Here is a 22,611-nt window from a genome sequence, read left to right on the forward strand (position 1 = left end):
TTAAGGAAAAAGAAACAACTACAGGGTCTGAGTTACGTCAATTCAAATTAAAGCAAAAACGGCTCACTAATGAAGAAGACGGTTAGAATGAATACCTGAAGCCACTGCGACCCACCAGGACCAGAGTTGGACACCCCTGACCAAGTCTGTGCATCTTGGGGTGTACTTGAAGAAAACCCCCATAGCCAGCCACGTCTACTCCACACCGACGCTCACTCAGCCCCCATCCTGGGATTGGCGGTCAGCAGGGCCGCCCAGCACTCGTATGAATTTTGCTTATTTATTTTTATAATCTTTCGCAATCGGCTTGTGTGTCAAACAGATTGTGAGTCTGACCGTCACTGAATTTCGCGAGTGTGAACTGGGGCGACACGTGAGCTGTTATTAAACTCGGTATCATCCTGGTGGTCTCTCTGAGTGAACACGTGACAGGTTCATCCTTCTTTTTTTTCTGTAGTTCTGCTAGTCTCCCATTAAGGTAACAGCTGTCAACTCATCTCTTGCAATGTCACCCATGTGTGGATGTGGGCCATGTGTCCTGTGAACTACACTGCAGCCCCTCCAAGGATTTAAATGAGCAGGTCACTAAGTAATGAGGACCTCCACTGACCTGGCACTGAGCAGCTGCTCCACCCCGATGTCATGCGTATGTTACTAGCACTCGACTCTCAACAAACGCAGTGGTTCAGCCGCTGAGCTCCAGCCTCCTTTGTGCACGAGTACAGCAGGCTGTCGATTCACAACAGCAGTCCGCTTGGTTGACTTTTTGGTGGAACCTTGGCTTTGACCTTTGACCTGCTCTCTGTTGTTCTCTCTGCAGGATGGAAGTGTGTGGCAGAACCATGACTTTGTAAGCAGCCTCCAGATCATCATGTCAGGTGTAAGTTGGCTGGTTTATCTACTTTACTTTGAGAACAACCTGAGCTTGGAGCCATGTTTTAACGTGATGAGCTTCATATCAAATTAAAATATTGGCTTTATTTACAAGGATCTTCCAGAGGACATTCTTCATTTATTTACTTATTCAAGAGGACACAGTGACACACAAGCCGGCAGATAAGCTTGGATACATGACATTAAATCAGAAGCACAAGTGGATTCAAGTTCTAGGAAACTGTTGAAGCTGCTCTCTCTTCTCTCTCTTTTCCCTTTTTTTTTATATGAGATAGCATGGTGGGCGCACCGACTCCACATAGCGAGTTCCGTCTCAGATGTCGTAGTAGAATCCCCTCAATTTGAGCTCAACCGGAGTAAATCCAGGCCTTTGTTCACTGCTGCAGTTGGGAAAAGAAAAGTCAAAAAGTCAATTACACATAAAGACATTCAAGTGAACTAACAGAGAGACGCGACACCCCAGTGCCTCCGTCCTGCCACGGACCTTCTAATGAGGGAGCTGAACTACAAATCACAAGTCCACGGTGGTCACCCTCTACACGTTTGGTTTTGCATTGTGGATATTGGATCATGGCTTCTGTGTCTTTATGTGAGGTGTTCTGGTGTAAAATTGTTATCTTGATGCAGCAGTGGGCCCAGTTTGTTAATTTTTAATATTCCTATCACAAGAAGGACCTAAGAGTACCAGAGAAAGACCAAAGGTAAGCTCTAAGACAGGGGTCCCCAACTCCAGTCCTGGAGGGCCACAGAGGCTGCAAGTTTTCATCATAACGCTGAATGAGTGACCTGTTTTTGCTGCTAATTGACTTCTTTTGAATTCCTTTTAATTGACTTGCTCTTGAAGACTCAGAAATACAATTGACATAATACGCTAGACATAATACACTAGACATAATACACTAGACATAATACAATAGACATAATACAATAGACACAATACAATAGACACAATACGCTAGACATAATACACTAGACGTAATACACTAGACATAATACACTAGACATAATACACTAGACATAATACACTAGACATAATACACTCGACACAATACACTAGACACAATACACTAGACATAATACACTAGACACAATACACTAGACACAATACACTAGACATAATACACTAGACATAATACACTAGACATAATACAATTGACATAATACACTAGACATAATACACTAGACGTAATACACTAGACATAATACACTAGACATAATACAATAGACACAATACAATAGACATAATACGCTAGACATAATACACTAGACGTAATACACTAGACATAATACACTAGACATAATACACTAGACACAATACACTAGACATAATACAATAGACATAATACACTCGACACAATACACTAGACACAATACACTAGACATAATACACTAGACACAATACACTAGACATAATACAATAGACATAATACACTAGACATAATACACTAGACATAATACAATTGACATAATACACTAGACATAATATAATAGACATAATACACTAGACACAATACACTAGACACAATACACTAGACATAATATAATAGACATAATACAATAGACATAATATAATAGACACAATACACTAGACACAATACACTAGACATAATATAATAGACATAATACAATAGACATAATACACTAGACATAATACAATAGACATTGTTTTCCCTAAGAATGAGACAGAAATTGTCAGTTTTTTTTAACTAATTGTGACATATTGATATTTTACTTTCACTGTTATTTCAAATGAAAGTGGAATTTCACAATATTGTAATTTTTGTGGTTTGTACCCATTACTGTTGAAAAGGGAAATTGCTTAAATTGTAAAGTTTGATTAATACCATGAATGTGCACTTTCTACACTTTCTGCACATTGTGCAGAGCTTTTCAATTGCAGCTGTTCATCCTAATATTCCAGCATTCTGCAGCATTCAGACTGCAAGATGTGTGATTTATGGCTAATTTGGGGTTCAGACTGTAAGAGCAGCAAACGCAAAGAGCATATAAAGTGCAAAATAGTCTGAGCTCTGGCTTTTTAACAGGTAAATTCTACCACATTCTTAGGTTTCTGGATGCTTAAGCCCCCAGTCGCCTCCAGTCTTGGCTTGCTAGACCCCCGGGATATTCTGCTTTGTGTAACTGAGCGCCAGATCTATTTGGCCTGCACTGCTGCAGATCTACTGCTTGGCAGGAGACGGCCTTAAACACGATGAGGCCATCTTCTAACCCTAAATGGGCTGAAAACCCACCATTGCTGTCTTTCTTTAACTTTTTCAGCTGGAAATGTTCATGCCTGCAATATGATGTTCTGCTCTTATCTATTTCTTTACTCATGACATATTTTTTGCATTGATGGCGTCAGTATGTTTAAGGTGCTTGATCTGAGGCAGGGGTGCTCAATCACAGTCCTGGAGGGCCGCAGTGCTGCAGGTTTTTGTTCTCACCCGGTTGCTTAATTAGAAAGCAATTCTTGCCAATAATTTAATTTCATGGCTCGTTAGTGCTTTAACTCTGCCATGTCTGGTCATTCTCATATTTTCTTCCCCTTTCTAAGGATATCATCCAAATGATTTGAAGGCTAAAATGGAGGAGTAATTCTCAGTCCTTCACTTTCCTTCCAAGTATTTAATTAAACCCAATAGTGCCTGATAAATACACAGAGGTGTAAATGGTAACAAGCTAAATGGAGAAATGCTGGTCTCTTTTGTCATTTGCATGTTATTGCTAATAAGGAGCCATTAAAACCAAGAATACAGCTGTTTAAGACTAAAATAAGTGATAAGGGTTAAAAATCTTAATGAGCAAGACCTCTAAAGTGAAGCAGAAGTGTCACTTGAGAAATACGTGCTTCTTATTAAGCAACTGGGTTGGAGCAAAAACCTGCAGCCACTGTGGTCCTCCAGGACTGTGATTGAGGACCCTGATCTGTGGTGAACCTTCTTGAGGGCTTCAGAAGCAAACAAATGCAGAAAACTGTTTAGAGCTTTTATGTGTTTTTTACGTTGCTATTCATATTTCTGTGGTCTGCCTGTTAAAAAGGTGAAAATGAAACTAGTTCATGTTATAATGTGTATACTCCTTCTTCAAGTTCAGTGGTCTTACATATCAAGGACATAACTAACAATCTTCCCATCTTAATCTAGTGCTGAAATTAGAGATCTAAGAATGCCTTTATTGTCACTGTAGTCAAATACAACGAAATTGGGAAGGCTCTCCAGTGTGGTGCCTCATCACAAAACACTTTAGTTTAGTAAAAGCACACATCCCACATCATACAGTGCAAACACACCCAGCCGTCAAACCCACCCATAGACCCATAAAGACATCTCACACCTAATGATAGCACTCATACATCCTTCTGTGAACACACGCATGCCATAAGACAAAGACACTATAAATAATATAGATAGTGTGCTAGAATTCAGTATGTTACTGTATGTACTGTATAATCAGGAAGTTTAGCAGCATTTAGGATTCCTGAATCTACCAGTCCTTGTTTTGAGACATCTGTAACACCTTCTTGAGGGCAAAAATTCAAACAGGGAGCGACCAGGAGGAGAGCCGTCTTGTGTGATCTTAATTTCTCAACAGCAGGCGTCTCCAATCTTTTTTCCCCTGAGAGCTACTTTTACAAAATGAAAATGGCCGAGAGCTACTCATGTTTTCTAACATTTATTCTCATAGCTCATTTCAACCCAAATAAACTGAATAAGCTTGTTTTGACAGAACATTTACAAAATGTTGGTGTCCTCAACTCACATTTTGCATTAAAACATCGCACAAAAATATTTAGTTCATCTGCAAGTGCATTTTGTATGTCTACTGTATATGCATTTTCTAGTGTATCTCACACTATTGAATTAAAACGTGAATGCTGTCAAAACAAAACAATGCAATTCCAAATCCACAGATATGACTTATTCAGTTGTCATTTTGTTCCATGTCACTGTTTCACTTTATTCGCACATCCAGTTAGATGTGTGACATGTTTTTTAGTTAGTCTGATGAGTGGCACTGCATGAGAGAGTCAACAACAGAGGCAGGTGTGTGGTGGAGTGGAGCCACTTAGGTTCACTCTTATGGAGTCATTTAAATGTTCGTCTGTCAGTCGTGTTCTGAACTTTGATTTCATGACATTCATGTCAGACTCACAGAGGTATGGAGACCCAAACAAAGCGGACATTTTCAGAGCTGCTTGGTGAAGATTCTCATAGTTATCTGGCTCTACTAAGCTCCAGAAATGCTAAGAATGCTGTTGAGACTTTAACTGCACATTATTTTGAAGGTTTACTAATATATAATATATAAAATCCAATGTTTCTCTCTCTGTCTGTATGTCTGTCTGCTTTAAACGAGAGGTTTAGATTGGGTTTTTTTTATATAATTTGCTGGAACATTCCGGTTGATTTTGCGACTTTTCACATTTCGCTATGTATCATGGTTCACTTGCGGTACTGATTTACTTGTGCGAATCCGAGAAACACGCAGCAGGACGAGTGGAGGGGCCTTCCTCACTCACTTGCCAGCTTCGGGGTGTGTTCCTTAACTCCGCTTAGCTAGCGAACAAGAGAACAATTGAATTCAACTCTGTTTGATATTTAAAATAAAGTGTTACTTAGGTCTTGATGAGTTTGAGTCCGGATATTCTCTTAAGTGTATGCCACATTGAAAAGATAGATTATAATTCAGATTTGATTTTTTGGAAAGATAGGCCACCCCTAATTTGACTAATCAAGTTTTCAAATTTATGTAGGATTCATTAACCCTTTGGTAAGCTACTTGGAAAGAGGTGGCGAGCTACCGGTAGCTCGCGAGTGACGTGTTGGAGACCCCTGCTATTGAGAGCAGTCTAGAGTTGGCAATCTCCTCTAGAGAGGGGAGAGGACAGCTGACGATCTTTTGAGCAGTGTTAATCACACTCTGTATTGCCTTTTTAACTGCTGGCATACCACACAGTCACACCGTGCATCAGGAGGCTCTCTATGGTCGAATGATAGAAAAGCAGGGCAGCCTTGTGCACAAGTTGCATTTCCTAAGAATTCTGTGGAAAGATACTGTAGGTGCTGTTGTGCCTTCTTCACTGCAGCCATGGTGTTGTATGCCCATGTGAGTCTGTCCGAGATGAGGGTTCCCAAGAATTTAAAGCTGTGAACCCTTTCCACACAATTGCCATTGATGGTCAGAGGGAGGGGGTCGACGCCACACTTCCTAAAGTCTTAAACGAGTTGTTTGGTTTTACCAGTGTTGAGTATCAAGTTGTTATCAATATACCATGTGACAAGCCTGTGTAGCTCTGCTCCATAAGCTGACTCATCTCCCCCTGAAATGTGTGGTATCGTCAGCAAACTTTATAATAATATTACTAGGATGGGAGGGGATGCAGTCATGGGTAGAGTAGAGTAGAGCAAAGGACTCAGCACACAGCCCTGTGGAGAGCCGGTGTTGAGGGTGAAGGTGGTGGACATATAAGAGCCATACTTCATAGTCTAGGGTCGGTTGGTCAAAAAGTCCTTAATCAAGCAGCAGATATGAGAGTAGAGGCCAAGGTCAGATAGCTTTTTGATGAGGATGTCTGGAATGATTGTGTTAAATGCTGAGCTGTAATCGACAAAGAGCATCCTTACATATGTCCATAAGGTTCAGGGCCGTATGAAGAGCTATAGCTATGGCATCATCTGTCGATCTGTTCGCTCTATAAGCAAACTGGTGTTGGTCCAGGGTCAGTGGGAGACTAGTTTTAATGTGATTTAGTACCAGCCTCTCAAAGCACTTCATAATTACCAGAGTCAGTAATCATTCAGGCTACTGGGAGAGAGCATTTTTGGTACTGGGATGATAGTAGATGTCTTCAGACAAGATGGAATGATGGCTTGGCAAAGGGATAGATTAAAGATATTGGTAAATACAGCGGCAAACTGATCTGCACATTCCTTTAGTACTTTCCCAGGTAATCTATCTGGTCCAGCAGCCTTTCTTTGTTCACTGATCTGAGCACTCACCTGACATCACCCTCCTGCAGCGTAAGTGGGTGGGTGCTGGGGACAGGTGGAGACAGTACATCCAAGGTTGGTCTTTTCACATCGAAATGAGTAAAGGAACAGTTCAGCTCCTCTGCTAGCAAGGTGTCTGTGTAGGTGGACATAAAGTTACTGCTGTTGTAATTTGTAATGTGCTTCATTCCCTGCCATACTCGCCTTGGGTTGTTATTCGAACATTAGAACACTCTAGATGAGAACAGGCCATTCAGCCCAACAAAGCTCGCCAGTTCGATCCACTTATGTCTTCCAAAAAAACATCAAGTTGAGTTTTGAAAGTCCCTAAAGTCTTACTGTCTGCCACACTACTTGGTAGCTTATTCCAAGTGTCTATGGTTCTTTGTGTAAAGAAAAACTTCCTAATGTTTGTGTGAAATGTACCCTTAACAAGTTTACAACTGTGTCCACGTGAAGTGGTATTCTATTTTTTTCTTTATAGTCCTGTTTGGCCTCTCTGATGGACCTTTTCAGGTCGGCTGTAGCTGCGCTGTACCAGGCTGTGTCTCCAGACCTACTGTATATGCAGCGTCACAGGCCTTAAGAAGACCTTGTACAGTCTCATTCATCCACGGTTTCTGATTTGGAAAAACCCTGACATTTTTGTTCACAGTGACAGTGTGCACAAATCTGCCTTCAGGTGATGAGCAATACAGAACTGACTTTATTTACTTTGTCATTCTTTATTCAACAAAGTATAAGCCAGCAGCCAGAAGCCATGTGTCATCAAATAAGGGCACCCTTCCTGCTTCCTTATCAATCAAGAAAGTCATAAGGGCTGCTTAGTATCTGAAGACCGGGGTGACATCTGATGGGACATCATAGCTTGATGGACAATCCATTGTGATAATTTAAATGGCCCTGCTGGTACGCCATCTTATTCTTCTCAGATGGAAGAATCCTAACCCAACTGCCTTAACATATTGGGAGTAAGAGGAGAAAGAGGATACCATGTTATTCTTAAAAATATGGAAAAAATTTATATCTCTTTTTAAGGAACAACTGAAAAACATATTAGAATTTGGCTGGAATCCATTAGCGTGGTCCTCAGAACATTTGCTAACCTTTTGGATATTACAGTGACTACCTCATATTAAATCCATATTAACCAGGGCTGTCTTAACATATGGGCACAAAGGGCACTGGCCGGGGGCCGCAGGAGCATAGGGGCCCACAATGTTTCTGATGCCTATGTATGTTTCTTGTTTGCTTTTAAAACAGGGGCCGTATTGCACTACCTTGCCCAGGGTCCTATGATGCTGGTAAGACGGCCCTAATTAAATCTACTTTTTAATCTCCAGACGGGTAAGTCCAGCTCAAATCTGCAGCTGTCTCTCTGCAATCTTATCATGGATGAACACTCATCACCTTAAAAGTAACCTTTCAAAGTCAGATATCTACTGCTTGTCTTCTGATTCTCCTCCTCAGATTTGTCTTTAAGCATTACTCTTTTAAGTCTTGATCAAGAATCTTGGTCTGAGTCCATACTTTAATTCATTGAATTTCCTTCTTCAATGACCCAATCATGTTGTCCCTTTCTTCATAAAATGCTGAGGATCTGACCCACCTCACTAATTACACTCCTCATCTCCTTGTTTAGGTACTGCTTCTATCCTGGTGGGGCTTCCTACAACTACTATCTGACCTCTCCAGCTCCTCCAAAATACATCTGCTCGACTGCTGTTTATTCTGTTCATTGTTTCACTTCTACTCCTCTTCTGCTTCAGTTGGCTTCCTGATACTCCAAAGATCCAGTTTAAAATGCTTGTCTTGACCTACGGTTTCTGAATGGCTCTGTACCTCAGTATCTCCAGTCTTTGGTCTTCATTCTGCCTCTTGGCTGTCTGCTGAACACCCCTTCCCCATCTTTTCCTCAGAATTTCCAAGAATTGACAATGCTTCTCCTTTTTTTACCCCAAAGCTGTGGAGTGATCCCCCTTTGTCAATTCAAACTGCACCGTTTTATTTATGTTTAGGCGTCTTTTGGAAACGCACCTCTTCATTAAATATTTTGGACCTGCTTAGCGTCTCTTCTACAGAATACAGTTTTGGATACTGATTTGTGCCTTAGTCAGCTGCAGGTATAATGTAGTGTTGCTCTCTATTGCACATTTTACATAATAATAATAATAATACAACAATGTGGGTATCAGATCTGAATGTAGCACCTTCATGTTTGACTGACCTGTAACTTACTGAATATTATGTCATCTATAAAATGAACAAAGGCTGAATTTCCTGATGTGCCACAAGTGACAAAGGGGCACCGTTTATGTAACTCAAGAGGCACATGCTGTGGACACTGAGGAGGGCCCTGCTTGTGCTCAAAGTCTAATAATATTTAATGCAAGCTATGGACATCGAGGGGCACCCCTCTCCCCCAATCCATTCCCAACTCCCCCCCCTTAGGTCTCCATAACAATCATGAATGGTATTCTATGCTATTGTGCTTGTGGTTACGCTCCTTGTTAGGCAATGAGTGAGCCACCGCAAACAAAAAGATCCGCTGAATGTTCTCCAAGTTCCAGTGTGTAATTATTATTATTATTATTATTTTCAGATCCCTACTTACTTGTAGGTCCAGCAGAGTCGCATTAATTCATACATTTCTGGTGGGCAGGCATGTGGTGCTTCCATTCGCTCTCCACGCTCAATCATTTGTATGACTTCATTTCCTTTCATTCCCTAGAACACAACACATTTTAAACATTAAATCATAAAGCACACCCTGCTGTAACGCTCATAGCATTTGAGGTGTGAAAGGAAAACAAATTCACTCAGACACTGGGAGAAAATTCAAAGGCTACACGGTGATGGTGCTGGGATTTGAGCCTGGGATAATAATCACGGGGTCTCCTATAGAGGATGTCACCAAGCAGAAATCTTTTTTTTTTTTTTTTTGCTTGGCCATGGCCATTGTCATTTAACATTCCTTTAGGCATTGACCGCCATGTGAAACTTGACCCTTCGCCTTCTTTTTCTGAGCAGCATGGTGACCAGTCAGTCAGGAGCTGCACTGAGGCTCATATATGTCAAGGGATGTCTGCATTGCCTCACAGTTTGAAGTTTTTAACATCTTGCCCATTTCTTGACTATTACTGCATTGGTTTCCTTTGATTGTCTCAGTATTTTACTGAGGGCCATGGTGAGGAATCCTCACGCTGCTGTAAGCAAAGCAATCCTGTCATTTCAGTCTGCGCCACCCTCGCTCCTTCAGATCATCGCACTCCCACCTCAATACGTCTTGTTTTGCCCCGTGTTCGCAGGTCTGTTACTCATTACTTATGGTATCTTGTTAAGCTGCAATTCTGAAATCCACACGACATTTGCTGCCTGTTCTAGCTGTGTCTGTTTAACATTTTTCTCTTTTCATCTGATAAGCATAAGAAATTCTCATTGGCATTGTCCTGCTCTTTCTTATGCAACATTGGCGCTTTTGAATGCTCCTCTTTAACCTTTACTTTCAGCTTATGTTTGAGCAGCATTACGGAACTGTGGAATTATCAGAACATTTGCAGCATTTCCTGGCACACGTCTTTCTCATAAGTAGTACAAAACATCCCACTTGCAGCATTTTATCTCCAGCAAAGTAAGAAAATCTGGTAAGTAGCACAGGCTGTCGGGCATGTTTGTTAAATTTTACTGCAGGCCACAAAAGCAGCAAAAAATGTCAGAATCCTGCCTGCATGTAAAGTCAGAGGAGACGTACAGTAGTACAGGTGTGGGTAAAGAAAGGTTGGAAATGGGCATAACATCAAGACCTGTAGCTGACTTTACCATTCTATACTCATAGAAAGTGAGCGGCTAAAACAAATTCTGTACAAAAGGTGGATCCAAACAGGGATGGCAACAGGACCATTGCCATCAGAATTTGTCACTTACTTTGTAAGGCTTCTGTCCAAATGAAAATGCTTCCCACATGAGGACGCCAAAGCTCCACACATCACTCTTACTAGAAAACCGGAAGTAGTTTAGACATTCTGGAGCGTACCACTTCACTGGCCATTTCCCATGGCCCTTGGCCTAAAAATGAGGAAGACAAAGATGTGAATAAAATACAACATGACATTCTCAAACCTACTTAATCTAATTCAGGGTTGCAGGGCGCCGTGTAGCCTTCTAGCACTGGGCACAAGACAGGAGAGAACAACAGTCACACACACTCACACAGGGTCATCTTCAAATCACACCCACCAGAGGAGGGCCCACGTGGGTATAAGCAGAACACACAAATCCCACATAAACAGTGACAAGATTCCAGGACTCTTATGGCAGCAACATAAGAAACATCAATCCATTCATTATCCTACCCGCTATATCCTAACTACAGGGTCACGGGGGTCTGCTGGAGCCAATCCCAGCCAATGCAGGGCACAAGGCAGGAAACAAACCCCGGGCAGGGCACCAGCCCACCACAGAACATACACACACACTCACACACACACCAAGCACACACTAGGGACAATTTAGGATCGCCAATGCACCTAACCTGCATGTCTTTGGACTGTGGGAGGAAACCCACGCAGACACGGGGAGAACATGCAGACTCCACACAGGGAGGACCCGGGAAGTGAACCCAGGTCTCCTAACTGCGAGGCAGCAGCACTACCACTGCGCCACCATGCCGCCCTATGGCAGCAACAGTTAATGTAAATTTCATACAACTGAATTCATGGCTAGTGTCTGGTAATCAAACATTCACACACTGAGAAAAAGAGAACAGAAACTAAATTGAAACATTCAAATTAGAAGTCAGAGCCCTACGTCTGTCTGGCATGCTCAGGTGGGCAGCAGCACTGAAGAACAATGAACAGGCCACCTGGCATCTCACTGCCGATTTGGGTCAGCACTCACTAATAACCTGGTTATAGTTCAGAGAAAAGGGGCTGTGTGCGTGATGTACATCCCACTGACTGACACGAACAAACTCAACTGCTAAATGTCCATCTAGAAGATCTGCAGGGGTTGCTTCTAGGTTTGCAGTGTGTTTGATAATAATTCATTCTTCATCTTGATTTTGTGAAACGAGTCTTATGTTTATTTCATGCCTGTTCTGTCACATTCTGGATGATGTCATCATGCTGGCTGCCTCTCCGACTGTGGACCATGCATCAGTTTTGACAAAGTGGATGCCATGTTATTGGGGGTGAGCGACTGCAGATAATATCCATCTGAATGTTGTCAGAACAATAAAGACAAGACCCTTTCGTGATTGAATAATAAGTTTTGTTTGGTTAATACTTTCAGGGTCCTGTTTAAGCAGTGTCTTAAATAATATCCTTGTTTAGGTCCACCGCAAATCAATGGCCAACTTCTCTTTAACCTTCAATTTCTGGTTCAAATGTTCAGCCTATACACCCAGAAAATAAATAAATATGCAGAGAAATTCATGGCGGGTGCATTAGACATACACTAGGATTACTTCAATTCAGTTTCATTGATTGATTGAGTTTCTGGATCACTCAGGGATGCCAGAGGGTCCACTTAACCCAGACCAGGGTCGCGGTGGGTGCTGGAGTCTATCCCACCTAACATACTAGGGACAATTTAGTGTAGTGTCACCAAGTCGCCTAAGCTACATGTCTTGGGACAGCAGGTGGAAACTCACATAGACATGGGCAGAACATGCAAACTCCATGCAGGAAAGGACCCAGGATGCAAACGCTGGTCTACCACTGTGCCACCATGCGGCCCTTCAGCCATCTCGTTCCAAGACATTTCCCATCTCAGGTAAGGATGACCATGTCCCACAATGCTGGTCATATTTCACATTGGTCATAGGGTTTACATTTCTTTCCTCCTAGGTTTACTCATCAGATTTGCTCAGTTTTGACTAAACAATATTGGCAATGGGGGGAGAATTTCCCACTCTTCAGAAGAACCAATGAAGCTTCTCAGATGAATGGCAAAATGTCTTCAAGATTATGCAGCAAGTCCCGTTGCCTTTGAGGTATTCCTACATCATCACAGTTCATCTTACAGACTTGCCCTCCTGCAGGCATGACCTGGGGTCTTATGGTGTGCTAGTAGAGGATGCCATTGTCACATTTGTTGTTGTTGTTGTTGGTGCAAACACCACTGCCACCAGCAACAACAATTGGGGACATTTTGAAAACTCATCTTCTGCTCTTAACTATTACATTGGCCACAACTGGACCAGGAGATGACAACCTCCACTTGTGGTTTCCTGTTTGTAATGCAGACATCACTGGAGGCAACATCAACAATTAAAATCAACATTTCTACAAAGCTTATTTCGAACAGATCCTGAAGCAGTCGTGTAGAATAAGAATGTAAAGATAAATGTTGCATTATATGCTATAAAAACTAGACAGTGCTATCCCAGAAGCCAACCCTGCATGGGACGTCAGTCTGTAAAAGGGAGGGAATCGTGCAAATACAGCGTGGTACTGAACTCACTTCCTGGGAATTGTGTTCCCACCTTATTTTGATATGAAAAAGAAAATATCTTTACTTCTGTAAGATAATTACTTAAAGAAATGTACAATATTGTATACACAATCTTTTATTTTTCATTTTGTATAATTTTTATTTATGTGATCAGTTTAGCCAACACTTAACAGTAAGAAATGACATGTTAATTGTGAGTGCTAGCACTCCACTCAACAACATTACTCCCAGTGTGGATAAAAACAGTGAAAGCTGAAATAGAAATGCTTTATGTTAATAAAGTCTAACTTTAAGCTAATACAAGATGTATTAATATGCCTGCCTCTAAACAGCGTTAGGGAGAAGAACCTCCTCTGTTTTGCAGGAGCTGACAGACTGAGCTTGCCGAATTTCCCAAGATGGCCTGTAGACTCTTTAGCACAAAGCTCATATGCTGGAAGTCAGCAAGGTTACCAGAGTTCTGTGCCAGGACTGACTGCTATAAGAAAATAATGAAAGAGGAAGTGACCTTAACTAACAGGCAGTCAGTCATTGTCCAACCCGCTATATCCTAACACAGGGTCACGGAGGTCTGCTGGAGCCAATCCCAGCCAGCACAGGGCGCAAGGCAGGAACAAATCCCGGGCATGGCGCCAGCCCACTGCAGTAACTAACAGTTATCTACTGGCCAAGTGCCATAGGATGTCCAAGAATTAGAAATACTCGAGCATTTCAGGACTTTCTGAGTTCAGCCTGAAACCTTCTTAAGGTAACTGGGATCCCTTTGGTTCCTTGGTATAAATAAAGGAATCTTCAAATTATCCAGAACTTCAGTTGGTTATTTAATAAAGAGAAAATCCCTGACAGCGCATAAGGTAAACTCAAAGAAATACATTACTCACTTTATAGTAGTTCTCTTCAACAGTTAAGGCTTTTGAAAGCCCAAAGTCACTGATTTTTGCGTAATGTTGGGTAACAAGCAGGACATTTCGGGCTGCCAGATCTCTATGGACAAAGTTGTTTTCTTCTAAGTATTTCATACCTAATGACACCTGATGCACCAGTTCTGTGATATTTTTGGTTGTAATTTGCCTGTGGGAATAAATAGAAGAGTTTTCTGTGTTACAAACTGACCTTGACTGTTTCATCAATTGTCAGATCACAAAGTTTCTCCACATAAGTACAATGCAACAACAAGGCAAACACAATGGTGTGTAGAAGACGGAAACTGTAGGAGACAAGAATTCATGGATCCAGCTGGATAACACATCATATATGCAGGCATTTCATTTCAATGTGGCCTAGTTGCTTAGGGGTTGGCGGTGAGGCTGGTTCAGTCTCAGCTGCAGTGTGCGTTTCTGAGCGAGTCATCCAACATGCCAGGACTCCAACAGTAGAAACTCAGGAACAGGGCTGGTGTTTATGGGGTATTTGCATGCTACACCATCACAGTGTTGTGTACGGTAAAGTCAGTCGGCTTACTAAACCAAAACGACACAGGCTCAGTTTCAAAACTGTTGTCGGTGCTACAGATGAATGCAGACTGTGATGTTCCTTTTATCAATCCTGAGCGATTAGTTCGCTTCTCATTTCAGCCATTGATTCATGGTGAAGAATAATTAGAATTAGCTGAATTCGTTGTGTTTAGGGATGTAATTTATCACAAGATGTCAGTTATAGGAAAATCCACTGGACATGTTCCATGGAAAAAAGTTTCCATTCATCCTGGAGACAGAATGTGGCCATGGATTTCACCTTAAATGTACTTTTAAAAAAGAGAGACATACGTAACACTGAACAGGCCTGTCAGTAAAGTTCTGGACAGTAAGTCACAGGCTTCTGAAGCCAATTAAGCTCTGACTTTTGTGCATTCGCATTCTTTTGTTTTCTTGTTTTATTGTCTGCTGATTTCTCATTACTTTCCAGAATCCAAGATGCTTGTGACTAGCTTAGCTAGTATAATATATATACAGTATATATATAGTAAATGCCACAGTGGATGAACTGATATCCCAACTGGGATCAGGGTTGAATACTTCCCTGGATCAGAGGCCACTATGGATGAACAGTTTGGTTGAACATGCATCCTAGATGGCATAGTTCCTTTTCCCTTTCCCATTTAGGGTGGGGAAATAATGGATGGAACTGGGGGACATGCCATAAAAAGAACAGTCAGTCCCCTAGTATGTTAGGTGGTAGTTTTCTCCTGGTGTCCCTCCCGTCCGGACACCCAGAGGGCTACATGGGACATGTACTTCACGAACATGGCCTTGTTGAGTTCCCTGGGGGTTGTTGCTGGAAAAGGTTTTCAATATTCTGAGGAGCTTCAACCCATTACAGAAGTGTTTCTTAGTTGTAATCCTATGGCACTGGAAGTACTCCCAAATCAAGTATAAAAGAGGCCACCTTATCTCACGGGAGGAGTTGATGTCAGCTTTGCCAAGAAGGAGAGGAAGAGGAGGGAAGGACTGATTGATTTGAATTGTGTTGTGGTAGTCTATTAAATAAAAATACGTTTATTTAAACCTAGAGCTTGTCCTTGGTAGTTGTGTCTGGTGCTATGCCCCTTGATGCCCACTATATATATGCACGATTCACTTATATATATATATATATGAGAGATAGATAGATAGATAGATAGATAGATAGATAGATAGATAGATAGATAGATAGATAGATAGATAGATAGATAGATAGATAGATAGATAGATAGATACATACATGGTCTGTGCCTGTCAAATAATACAAAGAGTACACAACACGTGTTTCGCCGTAATTGGGCCTCATCAGGTGTACGAACCTTTGCTTACGCTTGTGGTTGGTTGACCAGTCAGCATACATCTGGCATGCCCTCTCAGTTGCGAGAAGCAGATCATAACATGCTATACAGTACCTGACAAATAATACAAAGAGTACACAAGCGTTACCTGATAGGTAACCACCCAAATAATCAGATTGTGATCAGACCTGTGGATGTTATACTCCGATCTTCACCCTGTGAAATTAGAGAACCAGTCGCCGTGGTGCAATGTCAGAGACTTTGCCTCAGGTGCTGACCTCTCAGGTTTGATCCCTGTAAGGGGAAGTGAAGTCATGTAGACCTGATGAGCCCCAATTTGGGTGAAACACATGTTGTGTATTCCCTGTATTATTTGACAGGTACTCTATCACATATCTATGATCTGCTTCTTGCAACTGAGAGGACGTGGTGGATGTTTGCCGACTGGCCGACCAACCACAAACGTTATCTGGTAGGTAGCGACCCAAATATTTATATTGTGATTAGACCTATGGATATATATATTAAATAATAATGTGAAAATTAAAGTCAAGACCGTGATTGAGTCTGGCAAAAAGGCGACTTACATGTTTTTTTGTAAGAATTTGTGGAGGGGTCCTAATTCAGCAAGCTCCATAACCAGCATCAAGTTCTCTGCCTCACAGATTCCAATCATTCGTACAATATATGGATTATCCAGCTGCTGCATGACATTAGCTTCTCTTAACATCTCTTCTTTCACAGCAGGGTCGTTGTCTTCATTTTTCAGTATTTTCACAGCTACAGGTTTTTTAGATCTGTTAAAATGGGAGCAAAACACTTCATGAGTGTAATATTCTTACTGCTGTTTACATTTCTGTCTCAACATGCTGTGCTTTGGAGAAAGACAGAAGAGCTGACTTAATCATACAATTTTTGTAATATGGACTCACATGTATTTACTTATTTTACTTTTTATTTTTTGTACACTACCTCAGGTAAGGGAAGTGTGGCTCTTTGTTTAAACCACTTGTGGTCAATTGCCTTAATTTGGAGAGAAATTTCAAATGATGTCCTCTAGAACTTCTGAGAATATCGAACTGTATTTTAGATGTTCTGCTGTTGTGTATGTAGTTACAAGTGCTAATGCATGGTGGACACCACAGTGAGACAGTCCCAAAAGCACAGTGAGCCTCCAGTGTGTCAACTCATTTATTCTGCGCTACAGTATCCTGTGTTGTGTAAAGTTACACTTCTATGACTTTTAGACATGTATTACTGTAACCTTTACTAGATTTGAAAATCTGGGATAGTAACAAATTGTGCATTTTTTGATATTCATTGATTTTGATTAGTATACTTTGTTAGTCCCCGAGGGGAAATTGTGTTTTGGTAGGTGATACGAGTCTTAATGAATATTTGAATTGTTTCAGACAAGGTAGCAAGCAGTCCATATCTTGACACACTCATTGATGTACAGTATATGGAGGGTCTGGCTACAATGTTGGATCGTGTATAGAAATTGAAGTGCTCACTTGGTCATGCAGTAGATTCCTTTCCTCACAGTACCAAAGTTGCCTGAGCCAAGTTCACCCTTTTCCAGAATAAGTTGCTCTCTGTCCAAATGCACCGTCTTTGGCTTCATTTCCTCCGGGTCAGCATATGGGCTTTCATAAACTTCAGTTTCCATGGGCATGGCCTCTGGGGAGACATCTACAAGACAAGCAACGTTGGAGACTTGGATATATTTTTTATCATTTATAAAACTGTAGATTAAACCTATGCATCCACCTTTTTTGTTACAGGGTGTTATGGTGTTGTCACTTCTGTTTGATTGCACACAAAGCCTACATCCCTTAATGGGACACCTGTGCATCGTAACACACTCTTATACACACATGTCCACTCCAAATGTTGAATAGAATGAAACGAGAGCACAAGAAAGAATCGACAGGTACGCTGGCAGAAGGTGCACATTTCAGGCAGACATTGTCAGGGTAAGGAAGTTTTTGCAAAGAAGCAGGGTTAACTCCTGTGCCACCATATCACCTGGGCTAAACTCCTCTTTTAAATATTTATTGCTTTGATACTTTGCATATGCAATTTTCATTTTATTCTTTAGATTTGCTATTCTTATTTAACTTAATTCATATGGATAAATGTTTTTTTTTTCACAGACCTGCTGGTGTCTGACCCCCAATTCACTTCCCAGCTTTGGTGTCGTCTCTCTTCTGTGAGGAGTTCAAATGGGTTTGAGGCCACAGACCAAAGACACCCAGTTATGGTGCCAGTAAGTATGGGAGCGTGAGAGGTGGACGTACTGTATGTCCTGCACTCACTACTGCTGGGATGTTGGCTCATAAAATGTAAGGACACATGGATTAATGTTGTGTTCAAAACGGAAGTCCACTCTCCTACTAGATGCACATGACATGAAGGTAAAAACCAATGCCTTTTTCCTAATTTTCTAACTAATTTACTGAATTACTTTTTTCCTAAGTAATTCAGTAAATATGTCATTAAACTATTACTGTATGTCATGCTCATGAACATGTCCATCACATTTCTAGCTACACCTATGGCCAAGCTGAATGGAAAGTCGTCAGAAGTCATAAACCAGACACTTGACCTTCACTGTCTGCTTTTATTTGACCGCTGACTATATTTTGTTCTAATCATTTTTCTTGGGTGTAACTTGTTTAAATTTTTACTGTTCTTGAGTATCTTGTGTCTACTTACATTTTACTAATGACCTACTGACCTCTTCCACCTTGATCTTGTCTTACTGTATCTTCCTCTGCTGTCTGTCAATCTCATTAATGTAAACGTATCCTATAATAATGTCAGCAGCCTCTTAAGCTCTGTAAAGAATGACTCTGCACACCCTATGACTAAAGACAAAATGAAACTGGTTTGGTTTTATCAGAGTGACTCGCAGTCTACTTGGACTCTGTCATTGGGTATGTCACCACCGACTATCTCTGACATCTTTCTCTCATGGCCAGGATTTCATTTTCTGGCAGTTTGTTCTTTGGTAGCTCTCCTGTGAGATCAGATCAGATGGGCTAGTCATCTCTCCCCTCATGCATCAATGAGCCTTGGGTGCCCATGACCCTATTCACCGGTTGTCCTTCCTTAGACCTCTTTTGGTTGGTATTACCCACTGCATACTGGGAACACCCCGCCAGGCCTGCCACAGTTTGGCTGTTGTCATATTCGCTCAGATCCTTCTACTTGCTCATTTTTACTGCTTCCAACACATCACCTTCAAAAACTGATTGTTCAGTAATATATATACATACTAGGGGGCAACTCCCCCCCCGGCCTGCACTATGCGCCAGCCACTTCACGTCTCTGCTGCTCGCGTATGTGGATTTCACTTTCACCAAACAACAAAACTGAATTCTCACGGATACGCCTCTGCATTGGGAAGAAACACTACTTTTCCCCGATGGCAACATGAATTAGACGATCTACAAGTCTCTACTTAAAGTTTAAATCTGAACAATATCTTTAATCTGTTTTCGCTGTTCCGTTAATTCACTGAGTAATAATTTCCATTTGTTTGTGCTAATGCGATCTTTACTATCATTTTTTTGAGACTTTTGAATTTTAGTACTTTCTTTATCTCTAATCTGCTCCGCATGTGTGTCGCACCAACGTTTTCAAATTATTTACGACGTTCTACTTTGTCATCTACTCTTTGACTTTGGTTAAATCTCTAGGCACAAAGTCTAGTCTCACGGGACGTGAAAGTATCTCTTGGAGAAAGTCACGTCCCGTCCCAGGCTAAGGAGTCTCGTCTCGTCCCAATATTTTTTTATTATAATATATATATATATATATATATATATATATATATATATATATATGGGGTATATAACAAATACTTTAGTGACTTGGGAACATTTATTTAAAGGAAATTCATGACAGTTACCCTTTCACTTTCTTTTGACGCTCCTTCTATTTCCTCTGTTAGATACATAAGCCTTGGGTGGTTTACTCCTTTTCCATTCACATGTATCTTACTGGTTTGAGTGCTTTATTCTGGTTACACTGGCACCACACAGTTATTTTTCATTTTAACTTATGATACAAATACAGGAATCCTTATTACTCCTAATTGGAACAAAGGGCCACAAAGAAACGATGCCCTTACCTGTTTGCTTGTACTTACTTTTGTTTCGTGTCTTTTCTGGCCTTTCATATGGATTCAGTTTTGCAGTACTTCTTGAACGACTACCAATATCCGCCTGTGTCTACACAAAAGAGAACATTGTATATCAGCAGACAAACAAACCTTTAGGTCAGTGGCTGTAGAGCACAAAAAGCTTTCTGTTAAGGTGAGCTGTGTATTGAAGCTGCTGCTGTGTAGTATACAATAGGCAAGCACCAAAGCTAATTTAGAAATTTGGCATTGCATACACGTAGTAGGCATATCTGTAGCTAACAAACGCCATCTTAGTCTGAATTTTGGCAGGATGACTTGTGGGCGCTCTTGTGATGAACCTGATGTCACATAACATGATGAAGCACAGTTCGAGATGGGATATGTGCCTATTAATCGAATTTAGTGGATGCGACACCAGAATCAGCCAAGTAGAACCTCAGCAGGTGGAGATTCCTTTTTGTGAGTCTGTGAGGCTTCATACTAAGGTGGGCCAGAGGTGGAAAGTCGGAAAACAAGAAGAGGAAGCAATAGGGGGTCTTTTTGCTGTTGTGCCAAATTTTCAAAGGGCATTACATTTTACAGTAAGGTGCCTTGTCTATTGTTGGTCCCTGTCATGTGCTTGTTTCTTCCAGGATGGATTTGGTCTTCTGTAACACTGACTAGGATTAAAGGGTTGTGAAATGATGTTATTAATGTCAAGAAGATTGATGCTGACCAATTATTAAATGTGAAAAATAAAATGAACGACACTGTGGAACATATGTCCTGTATCCCATATTATGTCATCTTGGCATGATCCCACTTTGTGCTATCTTGCTTTAACTGAGCCACAGTAGCAGAAATGTGCAGGCCAAGGAGTTGTAGATTAAGCAGATTCAACTACGTGTATTACTGCCGCATTAATATCAGTTACGTTTGCTGTTCAAGTGAAGGTTTCTTTCAAATTATTTCTTGACACAGTGAGGGAGATCATTTGTGTTGAGATCATTGCCTTGAATGGTAAGGTGGTTTTTGTCACATGAGAAACATTTTAATCTTCCCATATTCTGGGCTTTGGCCCTCACCATAGTTCTCCTGCTGACATCAATAATGGAAACTCAAATTTTTGAAAAAAAGGAAGGCAAAAAGGAAAAATGGTGGTGATTATAATCAAAGAAAAATCAACTTTGCAGCCCATTTTAAGTCCTGGCATTTGTGTATATGAGGAAGACTATCGTAAGAAGGTTGTAGTAAAAGATATCAGACGTCATAGCTTTTATTGTGGATCTGTTTCAGGTCAAGGACGGAATCAATCCCTTCTGAAGATGGGTGAGAGGTATTTGCTGGTTTGTGTGGAGTGTCTTCCTCTTCTTCTTTGTCATATTTAGACTGTAATTACTGTCACAAGGAAGGAAGTGACACAGGCAGTATGTGACATTTACAGTTGACACTGATGACTGACTGATTTAAGGTCTGCTATGGATATCGTTTCCTTGCTTTGTGGATTACATGACTGTGTGGGGATTGAAAGGGAGAAAGGAGATTCAATTATAAGTGCATATATTAAGTAATATGCTATAGGAAGATATGCAAAATGATGACTGAAAATTAATATGAAGTCATAATTTTAATGCCTTTATACTGGTCATTCTGATTATTAATGAAGACTGGAAAACAATTTTGGTGAGTCAGAGTTTAAGAATTTAAAATAAAACAGTGTCACACACATGCGCGATTAGGCAACAGCCAAAGCTCGCCAGGGTGCAAAAGAACGGAAGGTAGGGGATTGGAACAGAGCACTAATGACAATTTTTTTCCCTTCCGCAACAGAAAGACGGAAGACAGACGGTCCAACCTGATGTAATATGCACATATGCACGTCAGTTCCACTCACTACAGAGGACTTCTGTTCTGGCTCTCCCGCATTACCGCACTTCCGGTCACATCGTGATGACTTCATTACCGTCCCCCGATTGTGACGTCATCCCCATCCGCCTTTTGATGTCATTTCCTCCCTATCAGTTGTATTTCCTGCCGCATATTCATAAAAGCTCAGAGAAACCATTCTGTTTTGTCAGCTCTTTAATTCTCATTACTTTGACCCTGATTTAGAGCATTGGATCCTTCAACCAGTATATGGGGAAGTTCCCCAACTCTTGATCTGTTGTTTTGTGTTCTTATTTTATCACAACAGGGTTTACCAAATTTAGAAGAAACACTCACATATCCTGTTTTATTTATCGTTTAAATTGGGAACTTACAAAAGGATGGATGATTTTGAAGAAGAAATGTCCAAAATGTACTGATTGTTGATTTCTGGTGTATTTTTGAGAATACCAAAGGGCTCAGTTTTGTTCTCATCAGACCACAGCACCTTCAATCCA

General features: G+C 41.0%; 1 protein-coding gene across 3 annotated transcripts in view; it reads right to left on the minus strand.

The window, feature by feature from the left end:
• Positions 1-958: 958 nt before the first annotated feature.
• syk (spleen tyrosine kinase) overlaps positions 959-22,611 on the minus strand; it is a 132,339-nt gene continuing 110,686 nt past the window's right edge. For all 3 annotated transcript variants that reach the window (XM_028804870.2, XM_028804869.2, XM_028804871.2), the window contains 7 exons: positions 20,255-20,336; positions 17,613-17,790; positions 16,686-16,895; positions 14,222-14,411; positions 10,812-10,952; positions 9,502-9,614; positions 959-1,274 (listed from right to left, as the gene is read on the minus strand). In XM_028804870.2, coding sequence (XP_028660703.1) covers positions 1,208-1,274; positions 9,502-9,614; positions 10,812-10,952; positions 14,222-14,411; positions 16,686-16,895; positions 17,613-17,790; positions 20,255-20,336 — 981 coding nt within the window. In that variant the 3' untranslated portion in view covers positions 959-1,207. The remainder of the gene's footprint in view (positions 1,275-9,501; positions 9,615-10,811; positions 10,953-14,221; positions 14,412-16,685; positions 16,896-17,612; positions 17,791-20,254; positions 20,337-22,611) is intronic.

This window comes from Erpetoichthys calabaricus, chromosome 7 (genome assembly GCF_900747795.2).
Source record: "Erpetoichthys calabaricus chromosome 7, fErpCal1.3, whole genome shotgun sequence".
NCBI lineage: Eukaryota > Metazoa > Chordata > Cladistia > Polypteriformes > Polypteridae > Erpetoichthys > Erpetoichthys calabaricus.